Source organism: Cephus cinctus, unplaced genomic scaffold, assembly GCF_000341935.2.
Source record: "Cephus cinctus unplaced genomic scaffold, Ccin1 Ccin1_scaffold0695, whole genome shotgun sequence".
NCBI classification, from domain to species: domain Eukaryota; kingdom Metazoa; phylum Arthropoda; class Insecta; order Hymenoptera; family Cephidae; genus Cephus; species Cephus cinctus.
Window position 1 is genome coordinate 349128 of NW_014333317.1, and position 18508 is coordinate 367635.

General features: G+C 39.3%; 5 protein-coding genes across 21 annotated transcripts in view; 4 read left to right on the forward strand and 1 right to left on the reverse strand.

The window, feature by feature from the left end:
- Nucleotides 1–2452, forward strand: part of LOC107270000 (Down syndrome cell adhesion molecule-like protein Dscam2) — an 83560-nt gene extending 81108 nt beyond the window's left edge. For 6 of the 9 annotated variants that reach the window (XM_025087388.1, XM_025087386.1, XM_025087390.1 and 3 more), the window contains 2 exons: nt 174–264; nt 392–2452. In XM_025087388.1, coding sequence (XP_024943156.1) covers nt 174–264; nt 392–656 — 356 coding nt within the window. In that variant the 3' untranslated portion in view covers nt 657–2452. The remainder of the gene's footprint in view (nt 1–173; nt 265–391) is intronic. The other 3 variants (XM_025087389.1, XM_015744563.2, XM_025087392.1) reach the window with 3 other exon arrangements.
- Nucleotides 2453–2736: 284 nt separating this feature from the next.
- LOC107269992 (actin-like protein 6B) lies at nt 2737–6088 on the forward strand. The gene is made up of 6 exons (XM_015744539.2): nt 2737–2989; nt 3115–3312; nt 3462–3899; nt 3962–4302; nt 4382–4477; nt 4560–6088. Exons 1-6 carry the CDS (start codon nt 2965–2967, stop codon nt 4722–4724), a joined length of 1263 nt encoding a protein of 420 aa, XP_015600025.1. The 5' UTR covers nt 2737–2964; the 3' UTR covers nt 4725–6088.
- Nucleotides 4009–12173, reverse strand: LOC107269993 (MIP18 family protein galla-1). Of its 6 annotated transcripts, none has more exons than XM_025087418.1 (3): nt 11745–12172; nt 11346–11609; nt 4009–4147 (listed from the first exon to the last, which is right to left on the reverse strand). In XM_025087418.1, the coding sequence occupies exons 1-3, from the start codon at nt 11899–11901 to the stop codon at nt 4137–4139; spliced, it is 432 nt and encodes a 143-aa protein (XP_024943186.1). In that variant the 5' UTR covers nt 11902–12172; the 3' UTR covers nt 4009–4136. The 6 variants fall into 6 exon arrangements, with proteins under 6 accessions (XP_024943186.1, XP_024943183.1, XP_024943184.1 ...); XM_025087415.1 differs by lacking the exon at nt 4009–4147 and adding an exon at nt 6222–6382 and having other exon boundaries at nt 11745–12173; XM_025087416.1 differs by lacking the exon at nt 4009–4147 and adding an exon at nt 6325–6386.
- Nucleotides 6393–10985, forward strand: LOC107269989 (WD repeat-containing protein 97-like). 4 transcript variants are annotated; one of them, XM_025087413.1, is made up of 18 exons: nt 6393–6875; nt 7010–7294; nt 7384–7504; nt 7586–7777; nt 7853–8010; nt 8063–8196; nt 8283–8458; nt 8528–8603; nt 8788–8879; nt 8967–9070; nt 9144–9319; nt 9406–9482; nt 9544–9683; nt 9759–9864; nt 9958–10200; nt 10295–10516; nt 10589–10782; nt 10848–10985. In XM_025087413.1, exons 1-18 carry the CDS (start codon nt 6678–6680, stop codon nt 10950–10952), a joined length of 2799 nt encoding a protein of 932 aa, XP_024943181.1. In that variant the 5' UTR covers nt 6393–6677; the 3' UTR covers nt 10953–10985. The 4 variants fall into 4 exon arrangements, with proteins under 4 accessions (XP_024943181.1, XP_024943179.1, XP_024943180.1 ...); XM_025087411.1 differs by having other exon boundaries at nt 10295–10782; XM_025087412.1 differs by having other exon boundaries at nt 7652–7777; nt 10295–10782.
- A 442-nt stretch (nt 12174–12615) lies between the features above and the next one.
- The window catches only part of LOC107269990 (plasma membrane calcium-transporting ATPase 3), a 128900-nt gene continuing 123007 nt past the window's right edge, over nt 12616–18508 (forward strand). Inside the window, exons 1-2 of the mRNA XM_025087396.1 lie at nt 12616–13598; nt 13724–13883. The gene's annotated coding sequence lies outside the window, so the exon portion shown is untranslated. The remainder of the gene's footprint in view (nt 13599–13723; nt 13884–18508) is intronic.

The window sequence follows — 18508 nt, forward strand, 5'->3', positions numbered from 1 at the left end:
AGGTAACGTTGAGGTCTCCTATTTTTTTACTTTTTTTTTTTCAAAATCGGAATGCGCATGCTTTGAAAATTTTCCTATACATAATTTACAGCACCCCCTCTTATCAGTCATAAGATATACGTACATGTCTCATAAATGATGTACACATATTTGCTTTCCTGTTGAATTCTTAGACTTCCTGTACCATGGACCAGAATCTAGCACGTCTACAGAATCCTCACCGATTTCTGAGAGAAAATCGTTTCCTCGACGAGGAGGATCCAAGTAAGTTTGTTTTTGATCGATTTTGTACTTGAAAACAAAGTTTTAGTTCACTCTCCGATATGAAATTTTGATTCGGCACTCAGTGTCCTCCCAGCACAGAATCCTCTGAGGGTAAACGAATTCTAAGGATGTTACAGTTGGCGCGTTGTACCCGCGAGGAGACCAGGTCAGGGCTCGGGTCAGTCAGTGGGTTTGGCAATCCCAAGCACCAGTCGCGCACTCACGTCGTCAGTAGGGAGCAGGAGCGTGACGGATGCGGAAGTCTGTTCATCACCAAGGTGGACCCACCCTCAGGTTTCTCCGACACGATTGAGCTAAGAAAGACAGATTACGACCTGGACCGCGGCCACGGTGGACACAGGAGATCGCAGGGCTTCGTGATCGCGGTGTAAATACTGGAAGACGAGAAGAGAAGGGAGAGAGGCGGAAGGACGAGGAAAAGAAAGAAAAAAATTATATCAGAGAAATTGGCGATCAGCCGATCTGAAATCTCGAAGGCGACGATGAAACATGAAGAATGTATACGGTAACACAGTTCAATGGAAATTTGAAAACAAAAAGAAAGTATAACACGATAACTGAATGTCGGAATTATCTGAAAATTCCGCAAAAAAAAAAAATTTGGTTCCAAAAGCGAACTAACGGTATTTGTTTGTCTCAGTGTGGGCCTGGCCTATTACTTCGCCCCTGCCACTTATAGGCTAATAGTCGTAAACCATTGATGTTCAATAATCTCCGAACCTTGAGCCAAACAAATGGAACACCCGGTTGATATGTATTTTTGAATTTCTTTTTACACCCCTGGACCATCCAACCCTTAATTGTCTAAATGTGACTGTTTCACGATATACTTCGTATGACTGTACTGTGGACCTATTGAACTGTACTTATCGTCATTCGTGTTAATTGAAAGTTGAAAATTGTGAATGGATTTGTAAATAGTCGGTAGTAACCAGTCATCGTGATGACTGTTGAATGGCAGACGTAAGCTTAAGGTTCGTTTCCATGTGCGCGTTTCATCAAATTTTTTGTTAGCTCTAATTCATACAACGGACCCAGCCAGCCAAACAGCTGTTCGATGTATCTCCTTAATATGATGAATTCTGAGGCTGACGGTTACGTCAATTTACATCTAGCTGCCCATTGGTCGAGTCCGTTGAATCCATTGAAGCTAGCAAAACATTTGGTAGAACGAAGTTCAGTCTTGTCGCAAAAGAATCGCGAACGTGAAAATGAGCCTTCATAGTAAATATACTGTAAGAAGCGTGATAGACGAGGGGAAACGGTGGATATAGGGTGTCATAAGAGTAACGAGACTTGAAAAAAAACCTGTTTGTTGTAATTGATGTAAAATGCTATACACTAACGATCCAGCGATCCTAAGGGTAAAAAATCCGCCAATCTAGATCCGTGGATACCACGTGATCGTCTACGTCCTCCGTTCGAATAATCGAATTTAGTCAATAAGAGCGCAAACACTACCACACTTAAAAAAAAAAACGATTTAGTTATTTTCTTAACTTGATCGTACGTTTTTCAAATCTCCCGGGCAAATGAGAAGAACCAAGTATCACGAAGTATAACAGTAAATAAAACAAAAACTCGCCAATCAATTTTGCCCGATCGATTAATCGTATAATGAATTATTTGCGCGACGACGGTAATTTCGAAGGATGAAAGAACAAACGGAGAGTTGAGAGGAAAGAAGAGAGAAACGTTATTTATCTTGCGTTTTAGACTATATTAGATTGTTTATATTGCACTTACTTTATAAAATATAAAATAATCGTTCCAATTTCAATCTTTCCCATACACTATACGTTATTTCATTACGTCATCGAGCGGTTACGACAACATGCGTTATTTATTTATTACGCCTGAGAAATACGTTTTCTTAAGAAATTCACACTTTTCGATGTTTAATCCACTAAATGTGACAAAGATGGCATTACGTGTTCTGTCCAGCAAGTGCTGTCCCTCAAACGGTAAATATCTGAACTCCACAGGAGGATTATAATTGTAATGTGTCCTAACAATGGTAAAAACATGTAGTAACTAAAAGAGATTTCAAAAAGCATCCAGAAGATGGAGATACACAAGATGTCGGCAATATTCTTAAGATTCCTTTAAATCAATGTGATAATGTGCATGGGAAATTAATCGCAAATAAATATCTTATGGAAACGAGGAATTCGCCCTATCATTAAAGTATGCATTGACCCACCCACCGAATGTCGCGACAGTTTAAAATTTACGAAATTCCCTTGCTTCCTAAAAAAATCCCATAAAGGCTCTATGAGACCCAAAACCAAAAGGGGTGCTAACAAAAGTTAGTACAATTTTGAAACAAAAAACCTAGCCCTAACAATGCTTCATATTTCTTTTATTAAAAAAAAAATAAATGCTGAAAAATAAATTCCGTATATCCACGAGTACACCAATGACGTACCAGAATCGATCCTGTCAACCCGTTCCCCTTCGAATGCGCATCCTCACCACACATTCTCGGAATTCTCAAGGGATGCTGTCAATTCCGAGAGAAATATTCGTGGAATCGAGTGTTTCCGCTGGCCATTCGTGGCGCAGAGGATCTTTTATTTTTCGAACTTCAGTTCGCTCCACCACGCATAGGTGCTCCAACATCTACAGGGCGATACAAGAAGAGCATGCGCCGTGTTGCCAGGCTGGACCCTGTGTACTATGAGTGGTGGTGTCTACGGTGGTGGTAAGACACATTCCCAATACGTACCGTTTGTTTTTATGATACCAAGTAAAGTCCAAAGAGAAAACACTAGAATCCCCCATGACAAGTAATTAAAGCCCGTTAATAAGCCAATAAATTTTCCCTAGACGAGGTCGGAGCTATTATCTTCGACATTGGCCACCAAAGCCTGCGCGTCGGATATGGCGGTGAGGATGCGCCAAAGGCCGAAATACCAACGAGCCTCGGCGTCTGGGAAGATCCGAATGACAGTATCGACAGCAGCCAGCAAACTGTCAAGAAGCAATACAACATTGACGTCACTGCCATACAATTTCGTAAAGAAGGTAAACAATAACATTACACCCAATAACTATATGTATACATATATAATTATCAATGATCGATACAAAGACGTCATCCATACAAGTCATCCGATTTTTGACAGCTGTCAATCCTTTGATAGTCTTCTTCTACCTTGTTTCTTCTCTCTCAGACATGGAGATAGTCAGTCTGATGAAGGACGGAATGATCGACGATTGGGACATGTTTGAACGTCTTGCCGAGTACACGTACAAGCAACGGCTCCACGCTTTGCCAGAACATCATCCGATCCTCTTGACAGAATGTCCATGGAATACAAGGCTCAAGCGTGAGAGACTCCTGGAGATGATGTTCGAGAAGTTCAACGTGCCAGCAATGTACATATGCAAGAACGCCGTCCTAGCAGCTTACGCGAATGGCCGCTCGACGGCGATGGTCGTCGACAGTGGCGCCACTCACACCAGCGCCGTTCCGGTTCACGACGGCTACGTCATCACTCAAGGAATCGTCAAGAGTCCTCTGGCCGGCGACTTCATAACTATGCAGTGTCGTCAGTTCCTGGAGGAAAAGGACATCGAGTTGGTTCCAGCCTGTCTGGTGGCTAGTAAAGGTAGGTGAACCTGGTCCAGTCTGACATAACCTGAAATAACAATCATTTCTATCCTACTTAAGACGTGGTGAGAGAACGTGAACCTCCAAGGTGGATCCGAAGATCTGGTCCAGAGCCGACTTCCTCGTGGCTGACTTATATGGTGCGTGAACTACTGCAGGACTATCAGATGAATTGCCTTCAAATCTCGGATGGTCCATATGATGAAGACACAGCTGCCGCTTTGCCAACGAAGCGTTATGAATTTCCTACGGGATACAACGATGAATTTGGATCAATAAGACTGATGATTCCTGAGGCACTTTTTGATCCCAGTAACGTTAAGGGTGTTGGCGCCAGCATCCTTGGGGTCGGTCCATTGGTCACCACCAGTGTCGGTATGTGCGACATGGACATAAGACCGGTAAGTCGGAGAGAGGAAGAAGACGGAAGGGTTCAGAATTTTTTGGATGGATGAAAATTAATAATAAATTCTTTTTTAGAGTCTCTACGGAAGCGTCGTTGTTACCGGTGGAAATTCCTGTCTTCAAGGCTTCAGTGACCGACTTAACAGAGACTTAGCTAGTAAAACACCCCCGGTAATTATAATCGTAATTTTAATCAGGTTCAGTGGATTACGTTTGTTGATGTCATTGTTAATATGTGGATTTTTGATTGCAGAGTATGAGACTGAAGATTATTAGTGCCAATAGCTCCAGTGAGAGACGTTACGGTGCCTGGATCGGTGGCTCCATTTTGAGTTCACTTGGATCCTTTCAGCAAATGTGGTTATCGCGACAGGAATACGAGGAATCAGGAAAAATGATTCTGGATCGATGCGCTTAAGGTAATTTTTTTTTTCAATTTTACGAAGAATTCGAGACTAAATGTATAAGAATTTGTTTTACGTTAATTTGGAGAAAAAGCAAAAATACGAAATCGCTGATGCATGTATACAATTTTTTCCAATTTTTAAGGGGAATTTTAACCCAACGCGCTTTGTACATGTAAAACGTTTATCTTGCGATATTTTTAAGGTATTTTAAACAAAATCAAAATGACAAAAAGCAATGTGATGCGACGGGTGATAGTTAATTCGTTTGAAATTTTTTATTGAATTTCAAAACGTGATATCAAAATTCACCTATGTAAAATTCATGAATCTAGGCTTAAAATGTCTTTCGAAAAAAAAAAGAAAATGTTGAAAAAATTTATTCTAAATATTGTTGTAGAGAATTTTCAATTTTTGTAAATACAATGGCCCATCTATGCGTAAGACAGTTCCTACAATTTTCGAAATAATCAACGGATTTTGAAAGTCGATAAATTTATTTAGCATTTTTGCAATTTTTTATCGATCGATTCTTTCTAATCGATACTTCTTATGCGTTATTTTTTCTTTCTTTACTAATAGTCGTATATGCTATACATATATAATATATGTATACGTAACCAGCCAATAATCAACAGTATTCCAAAAATTTTATCGTCCGTAGATTTAATGGTAATCACGAATAAAATACATTTTTTAAAAAACTTTTAACTAGCTATTAAGCGATATCAATCAAATTGCTATTTATCATTCATTCTAATAATTCATAACATTATTAGCCAATTCGTTGTAATTGCAGATGCAAATTTTGATTTATTGTTAAAAAAATACAAATATACACATATTTCCATAAGCAATACATATATTCGTAGTTTATATAGAATTGATAAGCAATAAATAAAAATACGTTGAGTTACGCTAACTTGATAGGTTGATTATAATAATAAAAAATTACATGAATTTTATCCAAAGATCCTTAATAATTTTTTGTGACGTGACGCTTTGTGACATGATTTTTCGATTCACAAGGCGACTCCGGCTACCGATACAGTGCCAGTTATGCCAGTACTCTCGAAAGATTGTGTTATTGTTTAGCGATCTGCCGTGGGGATTCGCTAAGGAACGCTCTTGATTTGGTTTAAAGGGACGACTAGAGGGAAAGGGAAGAGTTATCGGCTATAAGGATTTCGACCAATCAGATGATCAGAATTATTAGTTCTCGAATTTGGCTACTTTGTCAAAGCAGTCTGTCTCGGGGCACCGACCGAGGTGTCACGGGCTGCCTCGCGCTCCCGGGCTGTTTGTTTATAGTTTTTCTAGCTGTGTTTAGATACGGTATAGAAAATTCTCGCTCGCGGAGTTCTCGCGTTGCTCTCGCGATATCCAGAAAATTCTATAAATTTTCTGTGCGTGTTCCGGAAGTGCAGTGTCGTGACCTAGTGCAGTGCCCACCCGAGTGTCTCCTGGATGCAGTTCTCGGCCTCCACGGATCAGCCGCACCAGCTTCGGTGAGCACTCCCAATTTATTAATTGGTGAAGGGATTTCGATTTGATACTTCCGATTCGTTCTTCCGGTTCATTTCCGCAACCCTCCGCTTCCGTTCGTGCGTCCAGTTGCGTTTGCTGGTTTTACGCGACCCCAAAAATCCACGGTGAATTGGTTGGCGCCCGCCTGGCTTAATTGAGTTAATAGAATTATAAATCGAATAAAAAGAACACATATATCCATATCATGAATCAGACCCACAATTTCACGAATCGTACAACAATCCGTATGACTTGAAGTTGCAAACCAAAGTAGTAGGAAAAAATGTTAATAAACAAAAAAAAATCGAAAATGATTCTGAAATTTGACATAAAAATCGAGTTGACCCTTCGTCATTTTATGACCTCACAAAAATAAATAACCAGACGTCAAATCGTTCGGCCGTAGGAAATTTTATTACTAAAAAAAAATATAAAATAAAATGGACGATTCGGAAAACGAAAAAAAGAAAACGTGGAAAGTTACTGTGGAGAAAATGCGCGAAAGACTTAAGAACCACATTGACGAAAACACATTCGAAGGCATAAGAGAGGATAAGCTGTATCACGGTCTAAAATTATCAACATCTGTGACAATGTTGGGAAAATATATAGAAATATGTTACTGCAGTGAATCACAGGTATAATAATAACAAGCAACACTTAGCAATAAGGGAAATCATGAATCGCGCATCATTTGCGAAATTTGGTCCATCCGTCCATTAATGTAAAATCATTAAAATAATCAGTACTGAGCGTCACTCGATGACTATAGGAATATTTAGTACTGGAGCCACTGCAAGCAGTGTACAGGTATTCGATGCAAGGTAGACCAATTCTGCCATCTTATACGCTGAGTAGCACAATGGGCTTCACGAAGATGATCTGGTGCGACGTAGCAAGATCGTTAGCCTGTTACTCGACGCACGATGATCTCCTCTGGATCTTGACAGGAACCTTCGTGCTGTATCAAATAGTGAGAAACGAATTTCGTATTGAGAATTTGGCATACGAGCCACTTACGAACGACCTAATTGTCATTGGAGAGACTAAAGTCACGGTGAGAATAATTATTTGTTGGGATGGCATTATTTTTGGGAATAATAATAATTATTTGATTGAAAAAAAAAAAATTGATCGATTTCACAGAGATATAATTTGGATCACAAAGAGCAGACTCTCAATTCGTGGAAAACAATGTGTTACGTTGACAGCGAACTTGGTCCATTATGGAAGATCACATGTTCATCTTTGATTCCGCAAAATACATGTATGACGTTATAATTAATTAATTCGTTTAATGATCGTTAATAGGCAATCAAAAAATGTTTGATTGGAGCTTATCGTGTAGCACTGTTAAGAATGGCAGCTTCGTATATGACAACTCTGTATGTCTGTCCGTTGGAATCTGGTAAAGATAAAGAAGACGGAGCGCCGGCCGCTTTTCTTGAAAGACGCAGTAACGCAACGGATGCCACGATTACCGGATTGCTCTTTCACGTAACGTGTCATTGGATCATAACGGGGGACCAGGCTGGGAACGGTTGGGAAATAAGAATTGGATAGGCGTGGAATTGCGTAAAGACAATGAATTAATTAAGGGAATTGCAATGAACAGTTACTGGCTGGAATCTCAAATTAGAATGCATGATGTACTGCGAGGCTGCACACCGTGGGCAGGTGCGTGAAATTGCGGCGCATCCTTCGATATGCGGCTTCGTAACGTATGCGGACGACGACGTCTTTCAAGTCTGGAGTTGCAACTTCCGAGACAAGGTGAGACTAAAGTGAATGCGTGTTGGAATTGTTTGACGATAACATATCGCAGATGGAAACGTTCACGAGTTTTGGAGAAATACGTGGAATTGCCCTTAACGAATCTGCAGCTGCAATTGCCACTCTTGGTTCAAAATTGAATTGCTTTAGTATGCATCAGCTATACATCTTCTATGCGCCGCTGACGTAAGTCATATTCTTTACATTTAATTATTCTGAATAGTCATATAAATGCTTTCGCAATAACGGAATTGCGTATTATAATCTTATAGTCATTTCGCGACTATTCTGCATTCAACAACCCATCCAATGCTTCCAAAGAGAATAGTTGCGTGCAGCTATGATAACATTATCCGAATATTATCGTCGCCTGCCGGAAAACAAATTAACGTGCAAATTTTGCCAAAGACACTCGATGTTATTTCTACGGCCTACAGCTACACCACGGGTAAATAATTAAAATTAATCACAGGTATATTCATTAAGTTGATCATCCGTTTGATTTAATGATAATCAGAGAGGCTTTACACCATCATTTTGAAAACTGGTGAAATTCTCGTCAGTAGCTCCAAAACGTATCCAATGACATTCAGGTGAACACATAATAATAGTACTTTGCGATACAAGTGCGAGAAAGCGAACTTTCTAGGCAGGCGGTGAAGTTGGTCGCATGAGCCGCACACGCATGAGTTACATAAAAATTAATAATAAAATAATTTTCAATCCTGTCAATCATTTGATTGATATTCAGCTGGCATTGAATTATTTTTATTTTAGATACGTATGGATAGATAGCGGTCCAGCAATCAGTTGCATTGTTGCTTACGAGCATTACGAAGAAATTCGTGACTTTGATTTGAAACCTCAAAGTAATAAAATCATTGTCTATTAATTTTCTATATTTTCTATATAAGAATGACCAGTTCCATTGTAACTTTTTATCTCTTATTATACAGAACCACGTGTGATCCACGATATTTGCACAATAATTATTGTTGGCAGAGTCGATGGCTCTTTGGTGGTAATTGATAACACTGGAAAGCACGATAGCACATATAGAGTATGGAACGTGAAATCAAATGATTATGATAAGGATTCAATAAATCATTATCAATTAATAATACTCTGTACAGGCTCATAATGGTCCGGTAATACAATTATGGTCGTCTGTGTCATCACGACATATCATATCAGTAGGTAGTGACAGATGTGTCAAAATATGGCACGTGTTCCCTGACATTTCACAACCATTGGCAGTGGCGTCCAGTGTATATTATACAATACCAATTACAAACGTGGTATCGATGGGGTAAAATTAAATATAAGGAAATGTGTTAATTATTTAAAACAATTGAAAGGAAGTTTCTTAAAAATAATTGTATATCATTCTTCTAGAAATATTGTATGCATGGTAAGCAGCACTGTCAGACTTAAAACACACCAGCTATTGATGTATGATTTAACGGAAAGAAGTAAGAAATTTTTTAAAATTGACATATTTTTTTAATACAAAAATTTAATGGATATTGATAGTCAGATTGGAGCATCATTCGTTGAAGGATCACACGAAATTGATAATGGCTATTTCCTCATTGGATTCGCTACAGATATGTGCTACGTCGTCAATGGACAATTCCATTAGAATTTGGGATAATCAGAATAATCTTTTAAAAGTCTAAGTAGTTTCAATTGTTGTACGGTATAGTATTTATAAGTAAAAATTGAGTACTTGCTATTTATGTTCTTAGATATTGGAAATAAATACAAAGGCATATACTATTACGTTCTCTTCACTTCGTGGTGATATAGTCTTTGGTGCTGCTCGTCATCTTTACAAAATTCCCTATGAAAATTGTAAGATACACATTTAACGGAATGGCATATGGTCATAGCATGTTTTAAAATTTTTAGAAATTTTAATCCGTTTCTTTGTAACACAACGATTAGATCTCTCTCCAAAATTTCGAGCGCGGATAATTATTAACGAAATTCCTGAAGATCCTGAGGAGGAGGAACTGGAAGAAAATATAGAGTATGTAATTTATGACAACGAGGTAAATCGTGCATTGGCTTTGCATCCCGTGAGCAGCACACCATTGGGATCGTTAGATGTTAGGAAGGGTGACGTGCCAAGGTTGGATTTAATGATTCAAGAACATATGTGTGACCAATTTCGACATAGAGATGAGGGTATACTTTTCAGCAAAATCACTTTTATATTGTTATTTAATAGTAAGGATAATTATGTGATGTCAATTGATTCAAATTTTACTTTTCTTATTAGATATTATATTAATAGCTCAAGGATTAATTAAAAGGAATAAATTAATATTGAATAAGGCACAAATGAATAGGGCCGTGTGGGATAAATATATTTCTGACTTGCTGGAAACTTCCCAGACTTCCAGTAAGGATGTGACGCCACACAATATTTGGGGATTCATGAAGAAACAGTCCAACGTTAAAAAGTATCACTCAAAACCTGGAATATTTCGAATGTTATACGGTAGGCTGTTTACGTTGTACAGGAGTATTGTTAACTTATTGTTTTACTCAAATAATTATATATTGTTGATAGGTTATAGCATGGAAAGATTTTCTGAATATCCAGATCGTATACCGGATAATGTGGAACATTCGGATATACCTTTATTCGGATTTTTACCGAATTCTATAGTGTATACAAACGTTCAAGAAAAAGTTGTGAAACCAACGAAATCTGTTGAGATTGTACAGAAGAAAATAAAATATGAATATCCTCCAGAATTTTTGGTACTGTTTAAAAACATGTACTCAAGAGAATACGATAATAATGTTTCTAATCTATTTCACTGCAGGCATCGCTCATGAAAGATAAAGAATCAAATGAAACTATCGTTCCATTAACACTTTCGCAGTTGGTAGAATTTGGAGAAAATCTTACAAGCATGACTGTGATATAGAAGATTATAAGATTCCATAAAAGTATTATTTTATTATATATATCATTCACTTATAGAAATTCAATCTTAATGACAATCCTTGATGCAGTTTATAAATCTAATAACTGTACATAGTATAATAACTCGTTCCACTAAAACCATATACACCCAAATAAACTTAGTACAGTAAAAAATGAAAGACGTAAATCTAGCATTACTTATATATATACTAAATTACGTAACCCTAAAATCATTCGTCTTCTTGTATACACTTTTCAACCAAATCGCGTAAATTAGGATTTTCCATGGCAGCAGCTATACGCTCTTTGTCATTAATCTGTTTATTAACTAGAATTGAAACGAGCTTAATGCCGTAGTAATAAATAATAATTAAATAAATCACATCGTACTCACTTTCCTCTTCCGTTGAATGGGCACCTTCCTTGATGTATATATCCAATTTAAATAATGCTAGTAGTTGACGTTCTAGCTTAACTCTTATACACAAACCAATAAGTGTAGCAAGAGAACAATGAGGAACCGTAGGGTTGAATTCTACTCGAATCACCGATACTCCTTTTGCAGTAGCCTCACATACATTCACACAATCCTCGTAAACCACGTCCAATTCCTCCAAAGTCTGAGGCTTCTCAGGATCTTTGATCGTCCTAAGCAAATCTGGAAAGTGACAATGAGACAAGACATAAAGAACATGCAAGTACATACAACCTCCAACTTTGAACGACATTGCATCTACAAACTAACGAATCGTTATTAAACTAATATTTATTTCTTAGAAAATCTGGCATTTACCATAAACGGATTCTTTGAGTTCAGTCTCATCTTTCAGTATCAGTGTACTCTGATTTTTAACCTTTAACAGTTCCTCTGGTGTGCTCATAACTCCGTCGGGCAATATACCATCTTTTATTTTCCCACCGATAGATAATTTCCGAAAGAACGATAGCATCTTTATCCAAATAACATTAATAAACAAGATACACCAACATATCGATACAAAATTGGTATTACGTAAGGTTAGGTCAATAACATGACCTAGCGTCACACACTATTCTAGTAACAGAAACTGACTACGATTAATGCTTTTTAAAACAAGAACATTGCGCACGATATACTTGACGGCACTCAACAAACTTAAACCCATTACTACTTAATTAAAAAATATCACAAGCAGAGTCTAACTCATGAAGACTAGAGTAAAGGAGGCCGAACGCTTATGTGCGCTTATGTCGGGAATACTAGAAACGTAGACGGTGAAAGTGTAGGCAGAGATGATTCCGAATTTGATCACAAAAATAGCTGTGAACACTTTTGTCGGGCTTGAACTACGTTGTAGACCATTTGTAGACGATAGCATGAAGTATGGTCTAATTCATAATTTTCCATGAGAACCCGTAAATAATATTCGTACGATTGAGAACTTTGATATTTTAAAAATCTTCCGCCCCTACAGAGTCTCAAGTATACATCTTGACGATATTAAAAATTCGGTAAATTCATTGGTAAGAGTGAAAACTCTGAAAATACACATAAATTCCTATATGCATATCCCTAGCCACAATCCTCAAGCCGAATCCAGACCATTTAACAATATCAAACCACACCCGCAAGTTCTTGTTTCCGGTAGCAAAGACAATACCGACAAAATTCCTAGAAACCTTCCGCAGATGTCGCCCCAATTTCGATTAAACAAGCTCCTAGCAGATGTCGCTCCTGACGCCCTACCGTCAAGGGTTGAATAAAAATACGTGGCAGAACACGAGCATGCGCGAGTCAAATCGCGCGACACTGCCGCGTCAAGTATTAGGTTGTATTAGGTGGTCGGAGGAATAAAAGAAGTTGCAAGAGAGGAGAAGGAGAAGGTTGTGTAGCAGGAAAAGGTAGAAGCGAGGGTGCAGGGGGGTGCGAAAAAGGATAAAACTAGATACCGTCTCTACGAGCGTGCGTAAGAAGCCGCAGTCATAAGTATAAGGAGAGAGAGAGGGTGAAGGACCGATAAAGAGATTGAAACAGAGAGAAGCCGAACCAAAGAAAGATGGAGACAAAGAAACGAGGATAGACTCAAAGTCGAAGGAAGGTGTGCGTGCGTGCGCGTGTTTCGCTGTGTCTCGTGAGAGGATCGGGTTTACTCGTGGCTGCGATTACGTTACTCCTCGGGCTCCACCGTGCCGCTCGGAAGGCAGTGTTGTTTGCGAGTAGCAGACAGCGGCCGGCGCCCCCCGGTGTGTCTAGGCTTTTTATGACTGTCGGTGATTGACAGTAGGTGACTATCGGGCGGGCCGAGGACCGCCCTTATCGAATAATAAAGGGCCTGGTGTACCCCGAGATATTATTCGCGAGAGAAGGAGAGAAAAGAGTTCATTGTCATCATCTACCACCACCGCAAACATTGACTGGCTCTGGACACCTACAGGGGTCTGCACCATCGCCATCCTCAAGGACATCCTCGTCAAGTCGAGAATTCTCTTCCAGATTCTCGCGGTGATCGCGTACGCGACAGGATCGGTGATTTCGTCTAGGGACACGCAACGAAAGTACGCGAAGTTTTCCGACTGTCCAGAGTCCTGGAGACAGCCGTGGGATACGGGAGAAAAAATCCGCATGCGGGACCGTGGGTGGTAGTACAAACGGAATATAATATCGCGAGTAAGTACGACCAATCGGGATTCAGGTATTACCTGTTTATTTCATTATTTCTTTTTTTCTTCGAGGTAAGAAATATTTAATCGAGAATCATCCGTAACGCGTGTACTGGTATTTGATATCGATAGCTCGCGATGACACAATAGAAATTCGCAACGGCCATTCGGTATTTTTAAAAATACATTTCGACCACGACTCTCTTTTCATCCTTTCTGCATCTCTGAATTTTCGTGGGAATTCATCGATATCACCTCCCACCAGTGCTGCCAGCCTTGCGGATACACTTCTGTGAGTAAGATGGTGTACCACTACCATAGCACTATAGTACTATCACTACTAGCAAATACCAAGCACTGCCATGCTATCAAGAGATTTTGGACTAATTATTGCTCAATAAAAACGTAATAAATTCCAGTAATAAAAATGTTTTTCTTTGCGCCTATTCCGCACAGCACGTTTAGTTCCCTCTCACCCCAAACACTATCCCCAAATATGCATTTTTCTACTGACTTTCTCGTCGTTCTATTAATCTTCCTTCCTTGTCTAGGCCAATATCTATTATTAAAAAAAGAAATGTAGTACAGTCAGTTTGACGCACAATACGCAATGCTTGCAGCCAACCACCCGTCCCTGCCCCTGGTCCTAGCACATGCGCCTTTGCCTCAGGCACAGCCGAACAGACCAGCCTTAGGCACAGCCTTCAGCCTGATATTAGTGCGCCACTAGTGCTAGCTGCCAACCTTTTCCATTCGCATATAGCCCACCTTCTCAACCTACTCAACCTACTCAACCTACTCTTCATCCTTCCGACCTAGCCAGACCTCTCTCATCGCCCTGCTAACCTCTACGTTCTTATACCGATCAATACTCACCACTACCATCACTGCCTAGGGGCTTTCCTGGCTGTCAGTCATACGCGACACCCTTACGCATACACCCTTGGACCATTTACTCTCCGCCTGTGTACGCACGCATGCTTACGCACTCGCCTTACTATTCCCGAGTACCTATCTGGACGCACTACAGCGTTTAGCATAACCTTTGGAATTAGGGCGCTTTATTGTAGCGTTCATAAAATTATTGTCAAACTTTTATAATGGTTATTTGTCCCTTGTATCTGACATTCGTGATAACAACTGTTTTCATAATTCCTTAAGGGCGATATTCATCCTGCTTATCCCAAGGTCGGATTTAGAATGAAAAATCTGCCTTGCTTTTTGCGTTAAATTGACTTTTTTTTTTAAGTCTTTTATTCAGGTACTCTGCTCGGGAAGCCAGTTACTTTTTGCTCTTCATTTTTCTTTTCTGTTTAAACGCGATTCGTTATCTCGTTGGGTACACAGATCTGTAATACCCCGACGGAGTTAACGAATTACATCTCGCGCGTGTAATAAGGTGCGTTTGATATATGTATATAGTAATACATTTAAGAAGACTAAGAAGGTTGTTGGGTGTGAGCGATGAATGAAAACAAAGGGGACGATATGTACTGTCATACAGGAAATTGATTTGGCGAAGTTGAACATTCCTAAGATTGAATCCCTGGTATAAAGGGGGCCCTTGAGAAATATGTTGAGAACCGATGGACACGGCCCTGTTCGATTTCCGATGTCACCTTTTGTTGACCAATCCCGTAGAAGATGCATTACTGGATAACCATGACTTCGAGAGAACCCATTCGTCCTGTTATAAAATTTATACCACATTGCTCCACCAATGGCTTTTACGTGTCTAGGGACTTTTATCCTATCTCCTCTGGTCCTAGTAAATTAAAAAGGACCTCCATCAGGAGTTTAAAAATAAATCTTTCGAATGGGACAACGAAATTAGGTCGAAGTGAAAAAAATTGTTTGCGAATTAAAGAATCTGGGGCAGTGTGCTTATACGATTGAGTAAATCGGATAGTTTTGTCTTTTATTCACTGTCTTCCATAACAGCGTCTTTGTCTCTTTGTTTATTTCGACGAATTTAACTGAGACATCATTACGTTTTCAGCACTGACTTTCAATTTGTAAATTGTCTTTTCGTATTTTGGATAACGGGCTCTTTTCATTAATAGTTTATAGGTTAGATTTCGGTTGTTTATTTTTTATTACAATGGACTCTTTGTCACTGAAAGGATAATTCGAATAACAGACTGGGATTTGAAAAAGAACTATTTCGCTTCTCGCAGTTGATAGGAAAAAGGCCATTTTACTTTTACTAGAAATACGCTATACCTTGTTATGGATATTGGTTACGTTACTCAGACTGCTGGATATAACGCTATCTGAGGGAAAAGAAAATTATATCAGAGCACCGAAGGCGCCAGTTTGTCGCTTTGTATTCTTGACGGAGAAAAAATTTCCTAGATCGACGTTACGTCGTTGACGTTGCTACTATTTGTTTTTTAAGTTACCCTTTTTTTTTTCATCAATCTTAAAAATTATGTCAGGGACATCTTTACAAGTTTTCAATTTTCATTATGTTAAGTCAACGTGTTAGCTTTGCTTTAATTTTTTTTTTAATAATCCTTGCTCCGCCACTTTTTCCCGATTTTCTTGAACTCGGCATCGACGAGTCTCGACTCTGTCGATAAAACAGACATTCTCTTTGTGCCTTACGTTGTCAGAAGGAATTACCGACCGGTTTGCACTTTGACACAGATTCGCCAAGTTCCATCGACGTAACAAGCCGAACGACGCTGCCAACCAAAATGACTATCTACGGTTTTATTTATAAACGACTGACAGGACAGTGAAAGATTAGGTGATTACGGGCAACGTAACGGGTGATCGGAATGCAAGTACCAAAGAAGAAGTAGGCGGAATTACGTCAACACAAGTAAATAGGAGGAGCTATCGATTACTAAAATGCATTCCATCGCTGCGTAGGAAATCTAATTGTTAATTGTCGGATCTGCGTTAATATTGCTCCCACCCTAACCAAGGCAGCACACGGTAACAGGGTTACCAACATTAACAAAGTTACTAGAGTTACCAAAGTCAACAAAAGTACAGGCAAAGTGCTCCAGGCGAAAAGTATCCCCAGCCTTACTTGCCTGTCATATATCAGCTCGAGTACACATCCCACCCCACCCTTAATAATATCCAGGTTGCCATTTTAAAATCCAAATTCAGCAGTTTCCAAAAACATACTACCTAATAATACAGTCCCCCGGGGAGCAGATTGTCCTCGGTCCAGAATGGGATGTTCCATTTTTCTCCTTTTTTTTTTTTTTATTTATCCCACATCCTTTTTTTTCATCCTCTCCTCCTGCAAGCGGCTTTTCTGTATCCCTTGTAGACGCGAGCCGTCGGCCGCTCTCGATTTAGATTTCCAATTGCACGGAAGAAAATACCGAGCGACACCTCGCTACCTAGTGGTTTATAGGTTGTAGGTTGTAGATTGCACCTCCGGCCTTGCGATCGTTCTATTGAATTCGATCGGTAATCGTGAACTGCAGCAGATGCTGTTTTTCTACTTTCGACGGAGATTTACGCAAGATCATTTTAAGACTAGATCAGTACAGGTCAGGTTGGGTTAACGTATAAGGATAATCGGGATGCCATTCGTCTCGCGTGAAATCCGTTTTATAGGACTTTTTAGATTATCCAGAAAGCAAAAATCGTTACGGGAATTCTCCTTGATCCTTTACAGGAGCCCACCTACTTTTCCTCAGTTTAATCTTTTTTTGATTAAAAGAAAATCTCTAATCCCTATGACATTCGTGGAAACTTGTTATCTACCACTCAAGGAGATATAAAAATTCTATAAATTAACTCTCTTTGCTGGTGTAAACAGATACAAGTATCGTAATTCAGACTCGAAATTCGAAACCTGGAAATTCGAAACTAGCAACATGCAACTATTCGCACATAGGAACTATGAGATTCGCTTCACCACATTTCGCGTTGGTTGCACCGCTGCAACCGCTACGTGCGCTGCAACTGCATCTCGGAAAGGTCAAAGTATCAAGGTGCACAGAACGAATCCCATTTCGTTGTAAGTGCATATATATATATATATATATATATACACAAATCCACCATTTACTCAGCAGCATAGCTATATAAAGACACGCGGATAACATCCATGTGACAATCATGGGAAAATCAATATCACGCTCGGACATAATTTTGAATTTAAAAAAAATACAGATATATGTATTGCGTACGAACTTTTTTTTTAATTTTAACCTTTTTATTATTTCCTCAGACTAATATGCAGTTCGCCTACGTGTGTGCAGTTCTCGATGCATAATTTGAGTGATTTAGTTATATGATTTTTTTTTTTTCTTTCAATCGAAAACATTGAAGCTAGTACTTCTACGTTACATTATGATCCCTTTACTTTCCGTTTTGGTGACAAATGTCAAAAGGCTGCCGGGATAATTCGCACGGTGCAGTTTCCGGTTTCACGGTCGACTTGCACATTTCCTGCATTCGGTTGTCCCTCTCGTGCATTACGAAGGTCCAAACACGTTCCTGACGTGCGAAATTGGCACGTCAATCGCAACGCGGAACAGGAATACAATAAAATTTTATTTTTTCATTTATTTTATGCGAACAGCCTTTTTTTATTTTATTTTCACCAGAAATCAACATGGACAAATTTCTGATTTATACCAGAAATCATATTGGTGCACGTGGATACCTCGTATAGATCAATTTAAAGCGTCTACATACATATGTATATATACACATACTTTCTACATATGCAAACACTTGCGCGTCCCATGGAAATTTCAAAGAAGCACGAAAAAAAAAAAAAAAGAAAACGACGTTTTTCACAGGATGCGATGCGAATTGCGCACCCACCGACCTCCTCTGCCTTTTCTTCCTTCCGGCTTCTTATTTCCACCCCTGCTGGATTACAGAGGAAAACTCCAAGGCGTCCGGACGCCGTATGACGCGATATTTGTTACAGGGGCG